A 21,334-nucleotide genomic window follows, 5' to 3' on the forward strand; every position below is an offset into this window, starting at 1 on the left:
ATCCTTGGATGTTTAACTGCCAGTCCTGAACCCCCTGTAACCATGTCTCTGTGATGCCTACCACATCATAATCATTCACGATAATCTGTGCCGTTAGTTCATCTACTTTGTTACGAATGCTACGAGCATTCAGGTAAAGTGCCTTAATGCTAACATTCTTATCATTAGAGATATTGGAAGTCATAAGATGTCCTAAGTTATCCTTCCTTTTTGTTGCATTCCTAATCTGCCTCAAGGTTAAATCCACCTGCATACATGTATCCTCCTGCTTATCTTTCCATTTAACTGCATGCTCCCTGTCGCTTTCACTTTCCCTTCCTCCCCAACTCAGAAGTTTAAAATCCTACTGACCACCCTATTTATCCTCTTCGCTAGAACGTTGGTACTAGATCGGTTCAGGTGGAGACCGTCCCAACGGTACAGATCCCCCCGGTTCCCCCCATGAAATGGAATCCCTCTTTTCCACACCAATCCCTTAGCCACGTGTTTACTTCCCTAATTTTCTTATCCCGATGCCAATTGGCACATGGCTCGGGCAGTAATCCGGAGATTATGACCCTTGAGGACCTGTACTTCAATTTCCTTCCGAGTACTTGATAATCCCCAAACAGGTCCTCCACTCTAGCTTTGCCTATGTTGTTAGTCCCAACATGGACCACGACAACTGGATCCTCCCCCTCCTGCTCCAATATCCTTTCAAGCCGGTTGGAGATGTCCCGCACCCTGGCACCGGGCAGGCAACACACCATCCGAGACTCCCGATCCGGCTTGCATAGGATACTATAGAAACATAGAAAAATACAGCGCAGTACAGGCCCTTTGGCCCTCGATGTTGCACCGATCCAAGCCCACCTGACCTACACTAGCCCACTATCCTCCATGTGCCTATCCAATGCCCGTTTAAATGCCCATAAAGGGGGAGAGTCCATCACTGCTACTGGCAGGGCATTCCATGAACTAACGACTCGCTGAGTAAAGAATCTACCCCTAACATCTGTCCTATACCTACCACCCCTTAATTTAAAGCTATGCCCCCTCGTAATAGCTGACTCCATACGTGGAAAAAGGTTCTCATGGTCAACCCTATCTAAACCCCTAATCATCTTGTACACCTCTATCAAGTCACCCCTAAACCTTCTTTTCTCCAATGAAAACAGCCCCAAGTGCCTCAGCCTTTCCTCATACAATCTTCCTACCATACCAGGCAACATCCTGGTAAACCTCCTCTGCACCCGTTCCAGTGCCTCCACATCCTTCCTATAGTATGGCGACTAAAACTGCACACAATACTCCAGATGCGGCCGCATCAGAGTCTTATACAACTGCAACATGACCTCAGGACTCCGGAACTCAATTCCTCTACCAATAAAGCCCAGTACACCATATGCCTTCTTCACCGCACTATTTACCTGGGTGGCAACTTTCAAAGATCTGTGTACATGGACACCAAGATCCCTCTGCTCATCCACACTACCAAGTATCCGACCAATAGCCCAGTACCCCATCTTCTTGTTACTCTTACCAAAGTGAATCACTTCACACTTAGCTACATTGAATTCCATTTGCCACCTTTCTGCCCAGCTCTGCAGCTTATCTATATCCCGCTGTAACCTGCCACATCCTTCCTCACTGTCAACAACTCCACCGACTTTCGTATCATCCGCAAACTTGCTCACCCAACCTTCTAGCCCCTCCTCCAGGTCATTTATAAAAATGACAAACAGCAATGGTCCCAAAACAGATCCTTGCGGAACACCGCTAGTGACGGCACTCCAAGATGAACCTTTACCATCAACTACTACCCTCTGTCTTCTTCCAGCCAGCCAATTCCTAATCCAAACCTCCAACTCACCCTCAATGCCATACCTCTGTATTTTTTGCAGTAGCCTACCATGGGGAACCTTATCAAACGCCTTACTAAAATCCACATACACCACATTTACCACTTTACCCTCGTCCACCTCCTTAGTCACCTTCTCAAAGAATTCAATAAGGTTTGTGAGGCATGACCTGCCCTTCACAAAACCATGCTGACGATCCTTGATCACATTATTCCTATCCAGATGTTCATAAATCCTATCCCTTACAATTCTCTCCAAGACTGTGCCCACAACAGAAGTGAGACTCACCGGCCTACAGTTACTAGGGTTATCCCTACTCCCCTTCTTGAACAAGGGAACCATATTTGCTATCCTCCAGTCTTCTGGCACTATTCCTGTAGACAACGAGGACATAAAAGTCAAGGCCAATGGCTCTGCAATCCCCTCCCTTGCTTCCCAGAGAATCCTAGGATAAATGCCATCAGGCCCAGGGGACTTATCTATTTTCACCCTTTCCAGAATTTCCAACACCTCTTCCCTACATACCTCAAAGCCATCCATTCTAATTAATCGTGACTCAATATTCACATCGGCAACAATGTCCTGTTCCTGAGTGAATACTGACAAAAAGTATTCATTCAATGTCTCCCCAATCTCTTCAGCCTCCACACGCAACATCCCACTACTATCCTTGACTGGACCTATTCCTACCCTGGTCATTCTTTTATTACTGACATACCTATAGAAAGCCTTTGGGTTTTCCCTAATCCTACCAACTAAGGACTTTTCATGTCCCCTCCTTGCTGCTCTTAGCTCTCCCCTCAGATCCTTCCTGGCTACCTTATAACTCTCAATAGCCCCAATTGAACCTTCACGCCTCATCTTTACATAGGCCACCCTCTTCCCTTTAACAAGAGATTCCAATTCCTTATTAAACCACGGCTCCCTCACACGACCCTTTCCTCCCTGCCTGACAGGTACATACTTATCAAGGACACTCAATAGTTGCTCCTTGAACAAGCTCCACATACTAATTGCGCCCTTCCCTTGAAGCCTACTTTTCCAAGCCACGCATCCTAAGTCATGCTTCACCGCATCATAATTTCCCTGCCCCCAGCTATAACTCTTGCCCTGCAGTGCACACTTATCCCTCTCCATCACTAGAGTAAAAGTCACCGAATTGTGGTCACTGGCCCCAAAGTGCTCACCTACCTCCAATTCTAACACCTGGCCTGGTTCGTTACCCAGAACCAAATCCAGTATGGCCTCACCTCTTGTTGGCCTGTCTACATATTGTGTCAGGAGACCCTCCTGCACACATTGGACAAACACCAACCCATCTAACGTACTCGAGCTATAGCTTTCCCAGTCAATATCTGGAAAGTTAAAGTCCCCCATAACAACCACCCTATTACTTTCACTCTTCTCCCGAATCATCCTCGCAATCCTTTCTTCTACGTCTCTCGGACTATTAGGAGGCCTGTAGAAAACTCCTAACAGGGTGACCTCACCTTTCCTATTTCTAACCTCAGCCCAAACTACCTCAGATGGCGAGTCTTCATCCATCGTCCTTTCCACCGCTGTAATACTATCTTTGACAAGCAATGCCACACCTCCCCCTCTTTTACCCCCACCTCTGACCCTACTAAAACATTTAAACCCTGGAACCTGCAACAGCCAATCCTGTCCCTGTTCTACTCATGTCTCCGTAATAGCCACAACATCGAAATCCCAGGTACCAACCCACGCTGCAAGTTCACCTACCTTATTTCGTATATTTTTCGTATTGAAGTATACACACTTCAAGCCACTTTCCTGTTTACAGGCACCCTCCTTTGAGATCGATGCCTTGTTCCTAACCTCCCTACACTTCATGTCCTGCACCCTAAAGCTACAGTCCGGGTTCCCATGCCCCGGCAGAGTTAGTTTAAACCCCCCCAAAGAGCACCAGCAAACCTCCCCCCAAGGATACTGGTGCCCCTCAGGTTCAGGTGTAGACCATCCTGTTTATAGAGGTCCCACCTTCCCCAGAAAGAACCCCAGTTATCCAGATACCGGAATCCCTCCCTCCTGCACCATCCCTGTAGCCACGCATTTAACTGCTCTCTCTCCCTATTCCTCGACTCTCTATCACGTGGCACGGGTAACAAACCAGAGACAACAACTCTGTTTGTTCTAGCTCTGAGCTTCCAACCTAGCTCCCTGAAAGCCTGCCTAACATCCTCATCCCTCTTCCTACCTATGTCTTTGGTGCCAATGTGGACCACGACTTTAAAAAGGAGGAAGAGAGACATAAGGCCGAGACCACATGGTCAGAGAAAGAAAATTACAGTGCTATCTGACACAGCAGTGAATCTGCACAACTACTGCCTTTGCTGTTTGAGTTCAAGTATCTCTAGACATCAGAGTGTGTCTAAGAAAAATTAGCAAACAGCAAAATTCACAGCTGTCCTTGGAGAAACCTGTGTAGGAGAGCTGTCAGCACAGGAATAGATAAGTGCATAGATTTTAAATGTTACCTTGCTATAAGTCTACAATAGTGAGTACAATGGGTTCTTTTTTGATTATATGTTTTATTGAGATCTGTCTCTTGATTAAATTTTAAAAATATAAAACATTGGTACTAAGTTAGCCTGGAACAGTATTTTTAGAGCAGTAAGACAATGCTATTTTCTGGGTATGCAGATTGTTAAGTTGCAAAGATGGCCTTTACCAGAGTGATGTGCTCTTCCTGTTGGATGTGGGAGATTAGAGAGAATTTCCATGTTACTGATGATTATGTCTGCAGGAAGTATCTTTGGTTGTGAATCCAATCAGATTGCATGGATCAGTTAGAATGGCAGTTAGAAGCAATGAGGAATTTACAAGACCTAGAGCGTGTGATGGATGGCAGTTATAGGAAGGGAGAAAAAACATAGATATAGTCAGGTGGAGAAGGACGTGGAAATATAGAATGTGAGGAAATAGATGGTGACATTTTGAAAAAAATGTTCATATTATGTTGGATGTCTTAAAACATACAAAGATGGATAAGTCCCCAGGACCTGATCAGGTATACCTTAGTACTCTGTGGGAAGCTAGGAAGGTGACTGCTGGACCCTTTGCTGAGATATTTGTATCATCGATAGTCACAGGTGAGGTGCTGGAAAACTGGAGGTTGGCTAATGTTGTGCCACTGTTTAATAAAGGTGGTCAGGAAAAGCCAGAGAACTATAGACCGGTGAGCCTATTATTGGTGGTGGGCAAATTGTTAGAGGGAATCCTGAGGGACAGGATTTACATGTATTTGGAAAGGCAAGGACTGATTAGGGATAGTCCACGTGGCATTGTGCATGGCAAATCATGTCTCACAAACTTGATTGAGTTTTTTGAAGAAGTAATGAAGAGTTTTGATGAGGTTAGAGCGGTAGACGTGATCTGACTGGACTTCAGTAAGGCGTTCGACAAGATTCCTCATGGTAGACTGGTTAGAAAGATTACATTACGTGAAATGCAGAGAGAACTATCCATTTGGATACAGAACTGACTGGAAGACAGAAAACACAGGGTGATGGTGGAGGGTTGTTTTTCAGACTGGAGGCCTGTGACCAGTGGAGTGTCACAAGGATCGGTGCTGGGTCCACTGCTTTTTGTCATTTACATAAATGAATTGGATGTGAACATAGGAGGTATAGGCAGTAAGTTCGCAGATGACACCAAAGTTGGAGGTGTAGTGGACATCAAAGAAGGTTTCCTTAGAGTGCAACAGGAACTTGATGGGCTGAGGAGTGGCAGATGGAGTTTAATTTAGATAAATGTGAGGTGCTGCATTTTGGAAAGACTAATCATGGCAAGATTTATACACATAATGGTAGGTCCAGGGGAGTGTTGCTGAACGAAGAGACCTTGGAGTACAGATTCATAGTTCTTTGGAAGTGGAGTCGCGGATAGGATAGTGAAGAAGGCATTTGGTATGCTTGTGTTTATTGGTCAGAGCATTGAGTATAGGAGTTGGAAGGTCATGTTTTGGCTGTACAGGACATTGGTTAGGCCACTTCTGGAATATTGTATGCAATTCTGGTCTCTCTCCTATTGGAAGGATGTTGTAAAACTTGAAAGGGTTCAGAAAAGATTTACAAGGATTTTGCCAGTGGTGGAGGGTTTGAGCTATTAGGGAGAGGTTGAATATGCTGGGGCTGTTTTCCCTGGAGCTTTGGAGCCTGTGGGATGACCTTATAGAGGTTTATAAAGTCATGGATAGAATAAATAGACAAGGTCTTTTCCCTGGGGTGGTGGGAGTCCAGAACAAGAGGGCATAGGTTTAGGACGAGAGGGGAAAAATTTAAAAGGGACCTAAGGGTCAACTTTTTCATGCAGAGGGTGGTGCGTGTATGGAATGAGCTACAGAGGAAGTGGTGGAGGCTGGTACAATTTAAAAGGCATCTGGATGGGATTATGAATAGGAAGGATTTAGAGGGATATGGGCCAAGTGCTGGCAAATGGGACTAGATTAGGTTAGGATATCTGGTCGGTGTGGACAAGTTGGACCGAAGGGTCTATTTCCGTGCTGTACATCCCGAGGACTCTATGACTGTACTACTTCCCTGTTGATTATAATTTCACCAAGTTCCTCTTTTCTTTCAACCTCTTGATTTATAGGTATTACTGGGATGTTTTTATATCGTTGATAGTGAAGACAGAAGCCAAATATTTATTAATTATGTATGCCATTTCTTTCTTACCTACAGTTGATTCCCTATTTTCACCCTCTGGAGGACTAACGCTCACTTGCAGTTGTTTTGATACCTATAGGAACGTTTGTGCAGCCTTCTACTCCTCTTTGTTTATTAATTGTCCACTGTTTATCCACTACTAATTATTTAATACAAGTAGTCTTACGTTTTAACCTCACCAGGTTGACACCTTATATTTTGGCATGCCTGGTGGTACTCCTGGTATGCCTTCCTGCATTCTCCATGGAATCAGGGTTGATGCCCTAGTTTAGTACTCCTGGTAGAGTGGAGGATATGCCAGTCTGTGAGGTTACAAGTTGCATTTCAGTACAATACTGCGGTTGTCGATGTTCACAGCACCTTGTGAATGCCCAGCCTAGAGTTGCTAGATCATTCAAAGTGATGCCAAACTAGTGGTCCTGTAAGACAAAAGTGCCAGTGGGTCCTTTTTCTTGTGGTATCAAAGAGGTGAAGAATATTCTACCTTTCACTACTGTATTAGCTGATTGTAACATGTTCGCAAAATTCAGACGTAGCTTGACGGTTCAGGTCCTGACTGATATATTTGCTGCCTATGCCCCCAGCTGTTGGAAGCTGTAACTGCACAAGCCCCACCAGTCCTATGTTTTGAAATAAACGGACTATCCAAATAATGTTATTTTATCTTCCTACTTCTCATAGTACACTACCAGAAGATCATTCATCGAGACATCAAACCTTCAAATCTGCTCCTGGGAGATGATGGCCATATTAAAATTGCTGACTTTGGAGTAAGCAACCAGTTTGAGGGGAATGATGCCTTGCTGTCCAGTTCAGCTGGGACTCCAGCATTCATGGCACCAGAGACACTCTCAGAGACCAGGAAGAGCTTTCATGGGAAGGTAGGGAAACAATGGCCTGTATATCATAATTCCACCACTGACTGAAAGTCATGGGGTAAATGTAGGGGAATGGGTCTGGGTGGCTTGTGCTTCGGCGGATCGGTGTGGACTTGTTGGGCTGAAGGGCCTGTGTAACTCTCTTCAGCCTAGACCCTTCCAGGAGCACTGTCTTCATTCAGCTAAGGTCCCTTCTGTCTTTTCAACTTTGACAACCCCTTTCCTTCCAAATTTCATCCAGTGGCAATCATGTCTGCATCCACCTGAACCTTAAACCCGGACTTTTCCTCACAGCTTCTCCCCCCTCTCTTGCCTCTTCCTCTTCATAAAACATCTTAGTATTTTAACTTTTTGTCATCTGTCCTAATATGTATTTGGTTCACACCCAGGAAAATGCTATCCTTTAATTCATTTACAACTGCGCACTCAAAATCTTAACTATCAATCCTTTTGGAATCTGTTGGCATAGTGTTTCCACAGTCACTGATTTACTCAACTGCAGTGTCACCTTTGGCTTTAACATTCTGTCAAATGATAGAATCATAGAATCCCTACAGAGAGGAAAGAAGCCAGTCGGTCCATCAAGTCTGCACCGATCCACTGAAGAGCATCCTATCCAAATCCAGCATGCTACCCTATCCCTGTAATCCCGCATTTACCATGACTAATCCACCTAACCTGCACATATTTGGACTGTGGGAGGAAAATGGAGCACCCAGCAAAAAGTCACAAAGACATTGGGAGAATGTGCAGTCTCTGCACAGACAGTGACCCAAGGCTGCCATTGAACCGGGGCGCTGGTGCTGTGAGCCACCATGCCATCCAAATAAAACCATTCAATTAGCTGCTTCTGCCAGGTCCTTTGCTTTTACTAGTCCACCTGCCCAAACCTACTCTAACCCTTCCATGTTGCAAGCCTGAACTTGCATCCAGCTTCTCTCCCTTAGTCCCTCTCCATGCTCATCTTGTCTATGAATCCCACGGAGAAATTGAAGACTGCAGGCACTGGAGATCAGAATGGAAAAGTGTGGTAATGGAAAAGCACAGCCGGTCAGGAAGCATCTGAGGAATTCCTGGTGAAAAGCTTATGCTCAAAATATCGACTCTCTTGCTCCTCGGATGCTGCCTGACCGGCTGTGCTTTTCCAGCACCACACGTTTCCATTTTGACCTCCAACGTCTGCAGTCTTCACCAAACTGATAACCCAACTTCACTATCTAGCCCCCATCTTACAGATATTATAAGCTGCTTTCTGTCTTCAGCTCCTCTCCCACTATCCGTTAAAGTTGCTATCATCATCTCTCCATTCAGAAAGCAACCCTTGGTCGCTCTGTTTTTGAATACTTTGACCGTATCTCCAATTTCCCCTTGAACATGTCGCTTCCAAAGTCGATTCCTATCTTTTCCAGAACTTCATGTTGACTCCCTGAGTCATGTATGTGCTCTGCCACAGTAACAAAACAGCTTCAATCGGAAGTCCCAAATGACATCCTCGGTGATAGTGACAGTGGCACATGTTCCCTCCTCGTCCTTCTCACTCTGATTACACCTTTGGTGATGATAATTGCTTCTAAGAAGCAATAGAAGCTAGATGAGGTCATTTGGTGGGTGCTTGGTTTGAGAGTGGGATCTCTGGTTTCAGGTCTGCAGTGCCATTTTGCCCAAGACACCCTTCCACCTCTGTGAAACTTCAAGGGCTTATTATTACTTGAAATGGCTTCTCTTTCTGCTCTCACACCATTACCTCTGGTACCCCTCATTTGTCATCTACATGTTCCCCTCGTCTGGCAGTATCATCTGAAAGCACACCTTTAACCTTCTCTAGAATACCAATGACACTCAGCTTCACCTCTCCACATCCATCTCTGTTCTATACTGTTCCCTAACCATCCATCCCTCTCTCTGCTAATGATCTGTGAGTAATCCAGTCTAAAAGTAATTATGGTGTCATATTTGATCCTGAGATAAGGTTTGACCATATATTCATACCATCTCTGAGACCATCCTTTGCATCTCAGTAACATGTCTCAGCTTCACCCCTATCTTAGTTCATCAGCTGGTGGGGATGGGGTGGGGTAATATGAGGGAGGGGGTAGTGTGAGTGGAGGACGGGATGTTGTAGGGTGAGATGGGGCATGGTGCAGGTTGGGAGTAAGGCAGCATGGGGAGGGAGTGGGGCAATTTGGCACTTTGGGAGAGGGCGCAGTGAGATTGGGGAAGAAGTGTTGTAGGGTGGGGGTGGAGCGGTTTGGGGGAGGGGATGTGGCTGGGTATAGGAGGGTTGGGGCAGTGTGGGGGAGGGGGTGTAGTCGTTTAGGGAATGGGATGTGATTGGTTAGGGGAGAGCTTGGGGCAGTGTGGGGGAGGGAATGTGGCAGTGTGGGGGAGGGAATGTGGCAGTGTGGGGGAGGGGCAGTGCAGAGTGAGCTTGGGCATGTCCCTGGTATAAAACAGACAATGGCCACTTGGAGACTGAATTAGGTGAGAGGCAGGAAGCTTCAAGAGTGACAGTGATTGGTTGATATTTGAGCTGTATGAAGATATTCAGTAAAGTTGCTCAGGGGATAGTGTTAGAAGCGCTACTTTTCTTGATCGGCATGAATGGCTGAGACTTGAGTTCTCAGGACATATTTTTTCAACTTTCCATCCACCCAAAATTTAGAAACACTTTGAATAGTCAGGTAAATAATGATAAGCTTTCAGAGAACAGGGGTCGTGTAGAGGGCAGACATGTTTTGGATGTAATTTACATGAAGTACAAAGGTACATTTTGATAGCAAGATGTGGCATGGTGGCTCAGTGGTTAGCACCGCTGCCTCACAGCACCAGGGACCCGGTTTGATTCCAGCATCGGGCAACTATCTGTGTGGAGTTTGCACATTCTCCCCGTGTCTGCGTGGGTTTCCTCCAGGCGCTCTGGTTTCTTCCCACAGTCCAAAGATGTGCAGGTTAGGTGACTTGGCAATGTTAAGTTGCCCATAGTGGTCAGTGATGCGTAGGAAAGGTGCATTCATCAGGGGTAAATATAGGGTAGGGGAATGGGTCTGGGTGGGTTACTCTTTGGAGGGTTGATGTGGATTTGTTGGGCTGAAGGGCCTGTTTCCACACTGTAAGGATTCTATGAAAAGACAATACAGGTATCCCCTGCTAACTGAAAGCAGAGAGTTTCAGTGAAACCTTTTGTAAGTCGAAATGGCGTAAAATGAAGAAGCATTAATTTATATGGGATGTATTTTGCCGTTTTTCGTAAAAGTGAAAATTCTCTTTAGATTAGCAAAATCAGGTACTAATGTCGGTCTTTTGTCAAAAGCGAATTGGCGTGAAGCGAACGTTTAAAAAGTGGAGGATACCTGTACAAAATAAAAGGTACAATTTTAAAGCAGAGGGAACTGGAGAATATGTGCATTGATAGAGTCATAGAATCATAGAGATGTACAGCATGGAAACAGATGTTTCGGTCCAACTCGTCCATGCCAACCAGATATTCTAAATTAATCTAGTCCTACTTGCCAGCACTTGGCCCATATCCTTCTAAACCCCTCCTATTCATAGACCCATCCAGATGCCTTTTAAATGTTGTCATCGTACCAGCCTCCACCATTTCCTCTGGCAGCTCATTCCATACATGCACCACCCTGTGTGTGAAAAAGTTACCCTTAGGTCCATTTTAATTTTTTTCCCTTTCACCCTAAACCTATGCCCTCTAGTTCTGGACTCCCCCACCCAAGGGAAAAGACCTTGTCTATTTACCATCTTCATGCTTTTATAAACCTCTATAAGGCCTCCAACGCTCCAGGGAAAATAGACCCAGCCTATTCAGCCTCCCCTATAGCTCAAACCCTCTGACCCTGGCAACATCCTTGTAAATCTTTTCTGAACCCATTCAAGTTTCACAACATCCTTCCGATAGGAGGGAGAACGCAATTGCATGCAAGATTGCAAAAGTGGCCTAACCAACGTCCTGTACAGCTGCAACATGACCTTCCAACTCCTATACTCAATGCTCTGACCAGTAAAGGAAAGCAATCGCCTTCTTCACTGTTCTATCTACCAGCAACTCCACTTTCAAGGAGCTACAAACCTGTACTCCAAGGTCTCTTTGTTCAACAAAACTCCCCAGGATCTTACCATTAAGTGTATAAATCCTGCCCTGATTTGTCTTTCCAAAATGCAGCACCTCACATCTATCTAAATTAAACTCCATCTGCCACTCCTTGACCCATTCACGATCAGATCCTGTTGTACTCTGAGATAACCTTCCCTGTTACACTTCCGATTTTGGTGTCATCTGCAAACTTCCTAACTATATCTCCTATGGACCCATCCAAATCATTTATATAAATGACAAAAAGCAGTGGATCCAGCACCAATCCTTGTGTCACACCACTGGTCACAGGCCTCCAGTCTGAAAGGCAGCCCTCCAGTTCTGTATCCAAATGGCTAGTTCTCCGTGTAGTTGATGTGATCTAACCTTGCTAACCAGTCTACCATGAGGAACCTTGCCGGACGACTTACTGAAGTCCATATAGATCACATCAATCGCTCTGCTCCCTTTGTTATTTCTTCAAAAAACTCAATCAAATTAATGCAATAAGATTTCCCATGCACAAAGCCATGTTGTCTATCCCTAATCAGTCCTTGTCTATCCAAATACTTGTAAATCCTGTCTCTCAGCATTCCTTGCAACAACTTGCCCACTACTGATGTTAGGCTCACCGGTTTATAGTTCCTTGGCTTTTCCTTACTGTCTTTCTTAAATCATTGAATGTGGCAGGACACATTGAGAAAGAGGTTAACAGAGCATACAGTATTCTGAGATTTATAAACAGCGCTACAAAGAACAAAAGCAAGAAAGTTTTGATGGACTTTTAGAAAACACTGAGTTGCTGTCTGCTTCAGTGCCACGCTTTAAGTAAGATGTGCAGGCTTTAGAGAAGGTGAACCAAAAGTTTATGAGAATATTTGAGAGATGAATTTGAAGAAGCTGCCTTTGTTCTCCTTGGAGGAGATGAAGAGAAAATGTAATTAAGGTGCGCCAATTCATGAGGAAACTGGGCAGAGTTGATGTGGAGAAACTAGTCTTTTTGTGAACCAGAGGAGACAAATTTAAGCTGCTTGGCAAAAGAACCAATAGGAGATATAGGCATAAGGAGAAATCTCTTGCACAGAGTGAGTGGTCAGAATCTGCAGTGCACTGCCTGAGGGTGTGCTGAAGAGCTTTTAATCAGTCGGGGCTTTTAAAGGAATAAGCACCTGAAAAAAAGAGATTTGTCAGCTTTCAGGGAAAGCACAGGAATTGTTATCACTGATGCCTCACAGCTCCTGGGACCCACGTTCAATTCCAGCTTTGTATGACTGTGTGGAGTTTGCATGTTCTCCCCGTGTCTGCACGGGTTTCCTTCAGGTGCTCCATTTTCCTCCCACAGTCCAAAGATGTGCAGGTTAGGTGGATTGTCCAAATTGCCCATAGTGTCCAGGGATGAGTAGGCTTGGTGGATTAACTAGTGTAAATGTAGGGCTACGGGAATAGGGTGGGGGGCTTGGTCTGCATGGGATGCTCTTCAAAGGTTTGGTGCAGAATCGATGAGCTGAATGATCTCTTTATGCGCTGTAGATATTTTATGACTGTAGCTAGCTAATTCTATGAGTGTAACTAAAATAAATGCACTTTATTCTGCGCATAAAGTCAGCACAGGAATGTTGATCTGAATGACTCCTCCATTACTGTATACTCTGTGCTCCTGTGTGTTTTTGATTGTTCATTTTTCCAGCATTAATCCTGTTTTTATTTGAATGTATGAGCAAATGAGTATTCTTTATAAATCTGATATTGAATCATGGAGAATATGTTGAGCAAGGCATTAGTATAGGAGCACAGCTATTCTGAAATCAGTGTAGATGGTTGTAGTAATGTTGCTAATGTTATTTTTCAGGCTTTGGATGTCTGGGCCATTGGTGTCACCTTGTATTGCCTGGTCTTTGGCAAGGTATGTATATGGATCTTATATTGTGACAGGACTCGGGTTATTTGAATGCTGACTGGGACAGTCCAAAATTGGGAATGTGTAGCAGAGACGAATCTGCAGCCTTGGTCAGAGAGCCCACTCGATCAGATGTCAGCCAGGCAGGCTTTCTGCCAGGGTTATGAAACTCGGTCTGGATGCCCCACCCACCTGGAGCTAACAGCCGGTCAGAGACCTTAATCTCCAATGGCAATGGCACAGTGGAGGCTATGACTGCTACCAGGATATTAACCCCAGACTGGAAAATCAGAGGTGAGAAAGGTTGGGGTTGTTGCTTTGGTGGTGCTGTGAAATGGGTTGTATCTTGGTTTGAGGGATGTAGAGAGCAGGGTGGCAGAGAGGTCAAAAGTAGGGACATAGAGGTGGTTCTCAGTGATCACTGCCCTGCCCCCAAGACTGAGTCCTTCTGATTTTGCACAAATTAGTGCAGATTGAGGGACTTATTTTGTTGAATTGAAACATGCATAGTGCACATACATGTTCTTTCTGTTGGCAAAGAACAGGGTCCTACCCACAAATGCACTACACTATGAGCCTGATTGACAATCCTAAATCAGTTGTCAGTGTAATTCTTTGCCCGCTCTACAATGCTCAAGGTTGGTTTAGTTGGAAGATGCAATAAAGATTCACTTTCTCTCTTTCTCTGCAGTGTCCCTTTATAGATGAATATATCCTGGCACTTCATGCCAAAATTAAGAACTGGCCTGTGGAATTTCCAGAAAAGTGAGTAAAAATGGTAAACTGTCCAAATTATTTGATCGCACAAGTGTTGTTGCCACTTACTCAAAAGGAGATAATTAGACAATCAGTTTACCAATTCTTCCTAATGAGATGGGACAGTTTTGGGAATTTTGAGCTCTAATACATCTGGAGTGTCCACAATCAAACAGCACTCAATGAATATTAACCCCAGTTCAGTGGGCCGCAGTGCCTGGGCAGGAAGCTGAAGCATTCATTTCCTTTCTTGCAAACATTTCAACTGGTAACACTGTGTTTAGAGGTTTGTGGGTCCAAATCGTACTCCAGAGATTAGTGCAGGAGTGCTGCACTGTTAGAGGAACTGTCTTTTGGAGATCCAGTCTTCCCATTTAGGTGAATAGAAGGAAATTCCCTGGTGCAATTCAAAGAAGAGCAAGGGATTTCTCGGCCAACATGTACCCTTGAACCTATATCACCAAATTACATTTATCAAAGGGTTTGTTTGTGAGATTGGTTGGCATGTTCACCTAATTTAATTCCACATCAAAAATGGTGTTGTCATGTAGATGCAAGAAGTGCTGTAAAAATTCACATTCAAACAACACCTCCCAGTCGTGTCTGTTAACTTGTTCTTGGATTTTGTGGAAGTGATTTTGAAACACAGAGGTGTGCTGTCTCAAATTCTCCTTCTGAAACCCATTACCATCCATGTATAATGTTTCTTGATGACTAGTTTGAACATACCACATGGTGTTAGATGTAATGACCTGACCGAGTTTGGAAAGCCATAAACTGCACCATCCCAAAAAGATTCCAGAAACTATTTTTAATTGAAAAAAAAATGTAATCCAATGTGAGAGAGGGTGAGGTTATTACTTTAGATCTGAAGAAAACAAATCAGGGAATTTTCTTAATGGGAAAATACTAGAAGCTGTGAAGAAGCTTGTGGATTTAGTTGTCCACATAAAAACTTGCAAAGAGTTAGGGCACAAATGAAAAAAACAAACTCCTGCAATTTTGGACTTTGTCTCAAGAAGATGACTTCAGAACTGAGGAATTAATGTTTAAGTTCTGGAGAGAGTTACTCAGACCCTATCAAGTGTACTGCATTCAATTTCAATAAAGAAAAGAGAGATTAAGGAAACTGGACTTGTGTTCTCAACAGTTTAGAAAGTTTAGGATGATTTCATCAATGTATTTAAAATAATTAAAAGTTTCAAAAAGTTGTTTAAAGGGACTTGGAGTTCATTGGGTTAGGTTCTCTCCCAGCTCACCACCCCCAACTCAGGAGAAACTCACTTGGTTGGTGGATTCTTCAAGGATGTGGATTGGGGTTGGATGGGGTTGGGCCTGCTACCGCTGGATTCAGCCACAGGGCTGCCTGGTACGAAAATGGAGTAATTAAAAGATCTGCCTCACTTCCCTAGGGTTTGTTATTTTATTAAATGTTGGGCCGTCCATCCCTCATCCCTCTGCCCACTCCTTATGCTCCACCTGCGCCAACTCATATCAACCCATGCTAGTGGCCCCTTATAGTTCACATACCAACATAATGCCAATCTCATGTTGTCTCCCATGACCCGTGTAACCTGTCAACTGTTGCACCAGGCCTTGTGCTCATTCCTTTCATGCCACTAACCACCAAGAGCAGATCTCAGGAGCCATATTGACTTACAATAAATGTCCATAATATCTATTCATCCTTTTATTGCTGTTAACATAAACCTTATGTTCATAAACTCAATACAAAAATATAAATTCCCTCAAGAACTTAATTCCTTACAAAACAAATACACTTATTTTCATAATGCCATATCAAAGATAGCTAATCCTCTAATAACCATTATGGGTATCAATCGAACTGCGAATTTAAGATTCCCTACTGAGATAATGTGGGAAGAGGGCAGGTATTAATATTGAAATAATAATAGCCCTTGGAATTAAGTCAATAAAACGGCTATTATAACTGGTAGAACAAATTATTTTTAACTGATACAGGCAGCTTGTATTTTAAATTTTTATAAGGCTGGAGATTTGAATGAATTCACTTGGATTTATTTTCACCCCTCACTGCCATGGGCTGGTTATTTTAAAGTGTTTTTAAAAGGACTGGGAATTTGCATAGCTTCACAACTGGAGAGTTCCACACGTATTATCTGCCCTTTCAGAACATTAACATCTACTCTGAAATTTTGTGATTCCCACACGGCCTTTACTACATCAAGAATGGGGTCTGGTGCACTCAGCTCTGAGTCTCTTCAAAGAAAGATAAATGGAAATCTGCAAAACTCCTTCCCAAAATGTTCTACCAGCTGGTGAGGTTTTGGTGGTGATGAATGAGGCAATTAAAAGTGTAAAGACTGAAGAAGATAAATCATTTCTCATGCGTAAGTGTCCAAATTAATATGACACTCACTTGATAAATGGGATTAAAATGCATATAATTTAATAAAATAGTGGAACCAGTTTGTTCAGGTTCCCAGAAATACTGCTTTCTCTGTCTGTTGTTAACATATCTTATAAATTCATATTTCTCAGACCAGAAATCAGTGAAGAGCTGAAGGATTTGCTTCTTCGGATGTTGGATAAGAATCCTGACACCAGGATTACAGTTCCACAGATAAAGGTATAAAATAACCACAGATAAAAAGACCTGTACTATTTCAATTAGAATCACTGATGAATGTCCCTTTGTAAAATATTAGTATTTAATACGCTTATTAGTTCCTGCCAGTTGAAACACAAGGTTGAAAATTATCAGGTCATTTAAATTCAACAAAGCCTACCTATATTTTGATTACTTCAATTGAACATAGTCATATCATAATTAACTACAAACCAACCTTTCAGAGCTCTCACAGAACATAATTAATTATTCTCCCAATGTTTCAACCAGAACAGAAATCACTTGAGTGATTTTCATCCCATGCAATCTTGAACTTACTCTGAGTTCCATTCACACCCTAATTAAAATGAAATCACATTCACCCAGTACCTTTCTCCTTATTGATGTTTGTTGTATCCCTGACCCACTCTGTGTGCTTCATTGAAAATTCCTATCCTTGTTTTAGCCATTCTTGGCTGTAGCCAATGCTTTATCTTTGACTTCCTCTCATCTTATGTTCCAGCTTGTGCTTTGTACTGCTTTTATTCTGGCATCCTCTGCCATCCCCTTGCTTCTGCAGCTCTATATTAGTAGAAAACCCTTCACTCAGCTTGGTGTTTATTCCTGAAACTCTCCTTTGAGCCTGGACATACCTCTCACCACCATCAAAATCCTCCCCGAAAGCTCATCTACCTGGCCATGCCTTTGCCCTTCTTTTTGAATTCTTACATTTCAGATCAGTATACGTGCTGTTGTCTGTGAAGCACTTTGAGTCTTTTATTCCCTTTGGGGACACAAATAAAAGTTGTTTGCTATTTATCTTGAGTACACAATCAGATAGCTTGTCTCCTCATAGCTTTATTATTCACTTACTAAACCTTTGGTTAGCACAAGAAACACTTATTTCCCCTTCCTAACTACCTTTGAGAAATGCTGGTGAGCTACCTTCTCAAATACTGCTGAGAGCCACTGCAGAGGGAAGTTAATAGTTAAATATATTGCTGTGGGTTTGGAGACACATGTAGACAGACCAGGTAAGGACAGCAGATTTCCTTCCCTAAAGGGGGTTAGTGAACCAGATGCATTTTGGGATTACTGGTGAAACTGAGCAGGTCTGGTAGCATCTGTGGGAAGTTAAGAGGAGTTAACAGTTCAAATCTGGTGACTCTTCATCAGAATTGAAACTGAAATGAATTCAAAACATTGACTCTGGTTTCTTCCCACAGATGCTGCCAGACCTGCTGAGTTTCACCAGCAATTCCTGTTTTTGTTTCAGATCTCCGGCATCAGCAGTTCTGCGTTTTATTTTAATGTTGCATTTTTGGGACAGTGACAGTGAGGGAATGGTGATATATTTCCAAGTCAAACTGGTAAGTGGCTTGGAGAGGAACTTGCAGGTGGTAGTGTTCCCAACTGGAATCAGCTCGCCACCACCTCCTCCAGGGCAGTTAGGAATCAGAAATAAATGACAGCCCAGCCTTTTGCCAACAAGTTAAGTCACAGGAACAGGGCGGGTATTGCAACAGTGAAGAGTATAGGACTTCAGGACAGGGCAACAAACACCTTCCATCAGAAGTCAGGAGGGTCTCTCTTGCTCCCAAAAAGAAGCAATAGAGGACCTTAATTGGCCCTGAATTCTCTTCCTACCATCTCCACAGGCCCTTAAAGCTGCTGTGATTTCTCTACTCAGACCAGAGTCAAAATTACAGTCTGATGATATCATCAGACTTCTGTCTGCATGGATAAAGAAGGACCCCATGGCCGTAGATTGTTTCCTTTCACACTCATTCAGAAGACCAGGTTGCAATGAAAGCAGATACCTTAGGCAAATGCATTAAAATTGTCTTTCCAAAAGCAAAATACTCTGGTTCTCAAAATCTAAAATGATTTTGCCATTCCTTCACTGTCACGGGTCAAATTCTTCTCGAACAGCACTGTGGGTACCCTTTCACTTCAGGGACTGAAGTTCAAGAAGGCAGCTCACCACCGCCTCCTCCAGGGCAGTTAGGAATCGGAAATAAATGACAGCCCAGCCCAGCAATTCCTGTATCCCTGAATGAGTATAAAAACAGTAGGCAGCTCCTGTGAGGAGCTAATATCAACACACCAGGACCAGGTGGGACCCTGGAGTTAAAACTGCTCTGGCCTAATTTCGCAATGTTTGATGACATTTCACACGTGTCCAAGTTCGGTGCAGTCAGAACCTACTCTAGTTATAATCTCCCTCACCATGATCAGTGGTACGCCAGCTTATGAAGATGTGGGTGTACTGTACCTTTAAGAGAGTTAAAAGCTAGCAAAAACTACCTGATAGAACCAAGTACTCTGAAAAAAGTTACAATGTAACAAGTGCTCCAGCTGCTGGGGTAGCTAGGGTAGCTCATTGCCTGGAAATGACAAAACAGATTTGAATTAGGCCAATCAGTTTAAATTATACCCTGAAAAATACCAAAACCCAATTTGAATTGAGTATATTGACAATCTTAAAAGCCAATGACACAATCCGATGCTTTGGGGTGGTATAAGACCAGGGGAAAATTGAACAGTAGAGAGGAGAACAGCCAAGCTACCAGCATGTAAAGACTGTCTGAAAAAATAGCTCTCTTAAATGGTACCTTTATCATGCAGTAACCTGTGAAGCAGAATCCCCAAGAAGAAGAAAAGACAACAGGAATACAGAGAAAACTGAAAGCTGCCTGGTTTTGAAATAGGAAGTGTTGTTTTGTAAATCGTAATCGGAAGTTTTATCGGACTAGTATTATAGAAGGGAAGGTAAAAGATAGGTTAGAGAGGAGATGTAAATGGTTGTTAGTTAATTATTCTCTGTTATACTTTAAGAAGTAAAGTTAATTTTTACTTTAAATAGTTCTTGGCCTCTGGAACGTTCACAGATTGAACGTTCACATGGGATAAATCTTTTCTGTGTTGCTGGTTTTAAATTAAGGAGGAGAGTTTACCCCATGTCATAACACGAACATAGTGGCACTGTTGTGAGACTGTAATCTATAGCCTGGACTAATACAATGCAGATAGAGGCTATTTGGCCTATCAAATCTGCATCAACCCTCTAAAGGACATCCCACCCAGACTTAGCCCATAACAATGTGGTAATTCACCTAGCCGCCACATTGCTGCTAAATTGCCCATTTTTGTCCTGTGGGAGGAAGCTGGAGCACCTGGTGGGAACCCACTCAGATACAGGGAGAACATCCAGACTCCACACAGGCAGTCACCCAAGGCTGGAATCAAACCCAGGTCCCTGGTACAGTGAGGCAGCAGTGCTAACCATTGAGCCACCCATCCAGACAGATGAGTCCAAACTTCCACACAGCAGTTGGACAAATTTAAATGCAGTTAATTAAATAAATCTCAAATGAAAATCTAACCTCAATAATTGTGGCTCTTTGAAAGACTAAATGTAAGAAGGTTATCTGTTATTCTGTGGTTTATTGTGTAGCTGCATCAATGGGTAACAAAGAATGGGACCGATCCCCTTCCACTGGAGGAGGAACATTGCAGTATGGTTGAAGTCACTGAAGAGGAGGTGATGAACTCTGTCAAATTAATTTCCAGCCTCTCAACTGTGGTAAGAAAACCTTCCACTTTTAATACAAGAACATAGAAAGATTAATGTACCTTATTGGTGCAGGTTATCGGTGTTCACTTGCTTCATTCTTGCAGTTATACTCATTAACAGAGGGTTTCACATTTCAGTGGAACAAGGCTTTGCTTGTTTACTTGAGGAGATGTACTGAAATGCATTGTGGGAAAACAATTGGGGCTGGATTGTTATAGTACTGTGTTACTGCCACCAGTGGCTGATAACACTTCCCCTGGTTGCCATCTACAGCAAAGAATGAGGCCCATCACATCAGTTAGACCCTAACTGTTATCTCTCCACCCTGGCCCAAATATCCCTCCCTTCACCATCAGCAGCCACCAGTAGTTCCAGCCCACCCTCTATCCCTGCATGTCCTGTGTTGTGTGGGATGGTAGGGATTAGGTCCCCAGCAGCTAACTTAGTGATTGCACTTAACTCAGTATCATCATGTAGAAAGTGGCCATGTTTCCCTGGAAATTGTGGTAATTGCCCTGGGTTGGCTTAGCAAAATCTCACTATCTGTATACCACTCCCTTATTGCCAGTGAGCAACTCCAAACTCAGCTTTGGCCTCTGCTGGTCTTCCTGATCCTCAACACTCTTCAGCCACTTTAGATATCCAACTGTGCTACCATGGTCAGGATCATACAACCAGGCACCAGTAAGCTTCCTCTTGTATGTGAGTAATCCTGAATGGAACAGTCTGGCCAACACTTGCTCCAGAGCAATGGGCAGAATTCAAAGCATTGGGTAGGAGTGATGCCTTGCTGGAGAGGGAATCCTAACCACGCACTGCCCTTACATTATAAAACATACCCTGGAGTGATAGATTCCAGAGTTAGGACCCTGATTTTAACCCCCACCACCTCCGCAGCCCAACAGGAGTAGGAGATAATTAGGCGCAATGCCGGTTTTACATTTCTCAAGGTTTTACACTCCATCCACTTTGATGAAGTGAAGCTCGAGCAGGTTATGGAACAGGAGTCTGACCTGAACC

The 21,334-nt window shown here is 43.5% G+C and overlaps 1 protein-coding gene across 11 annotated transcripts in view; it reads left to right on the forward strand.

The window, feature by feature from the left end:
• camkk1a (calcium/calmodulin-dependent protein kinase kinase 1, alpha a) overlaps positions 1-21,334 on the forward strand; it is a 263,571-nt gene that overhangs the window by 207,353 nt on the left and 34,884 nt on the right. For all 11 annotated transcript variants that reach the window (XM_072589306.1, XM_072589312.1, XM_072589304.1 and 8 more), the window contains 5 exons: positions 7,214-7,413; positions 13,344-13,397; positions 14,083-14,156; positions 16,671-16,758; positions 20,195-20,323. In XM_072589306.1, the coding sequence (XP_072445407.1) occupies positions 7,214-7,413; positions 13,344-13,397; positions 14,083-14,156; positions 16,671-16,758; positions 20,195-20,323 (545 nt within the window). The remainder of the gene's footprint in view (positions 1-7,213; positions 7,414-13,343; positions 13,398-14,082; positions 14,157-16,670; positions 16,759-20,194; positions 20,324-21,334) is intronic.

Source organism: Chiloscyllium punctatum, chromosome 19, assembly GCF_047496795.1.
Source record: "Chiloscyllium punctatum isolate Juve2018m chromosome 19, sChiPun1.3, whole genome shotgun sequence".
NCBI lineage: Eukaryota > Metazoa > Chordata > Chondrichthyes > Orectolobiformes > Hemiscylliidae > Chiloscyllium > Chiloscyllium punctatum.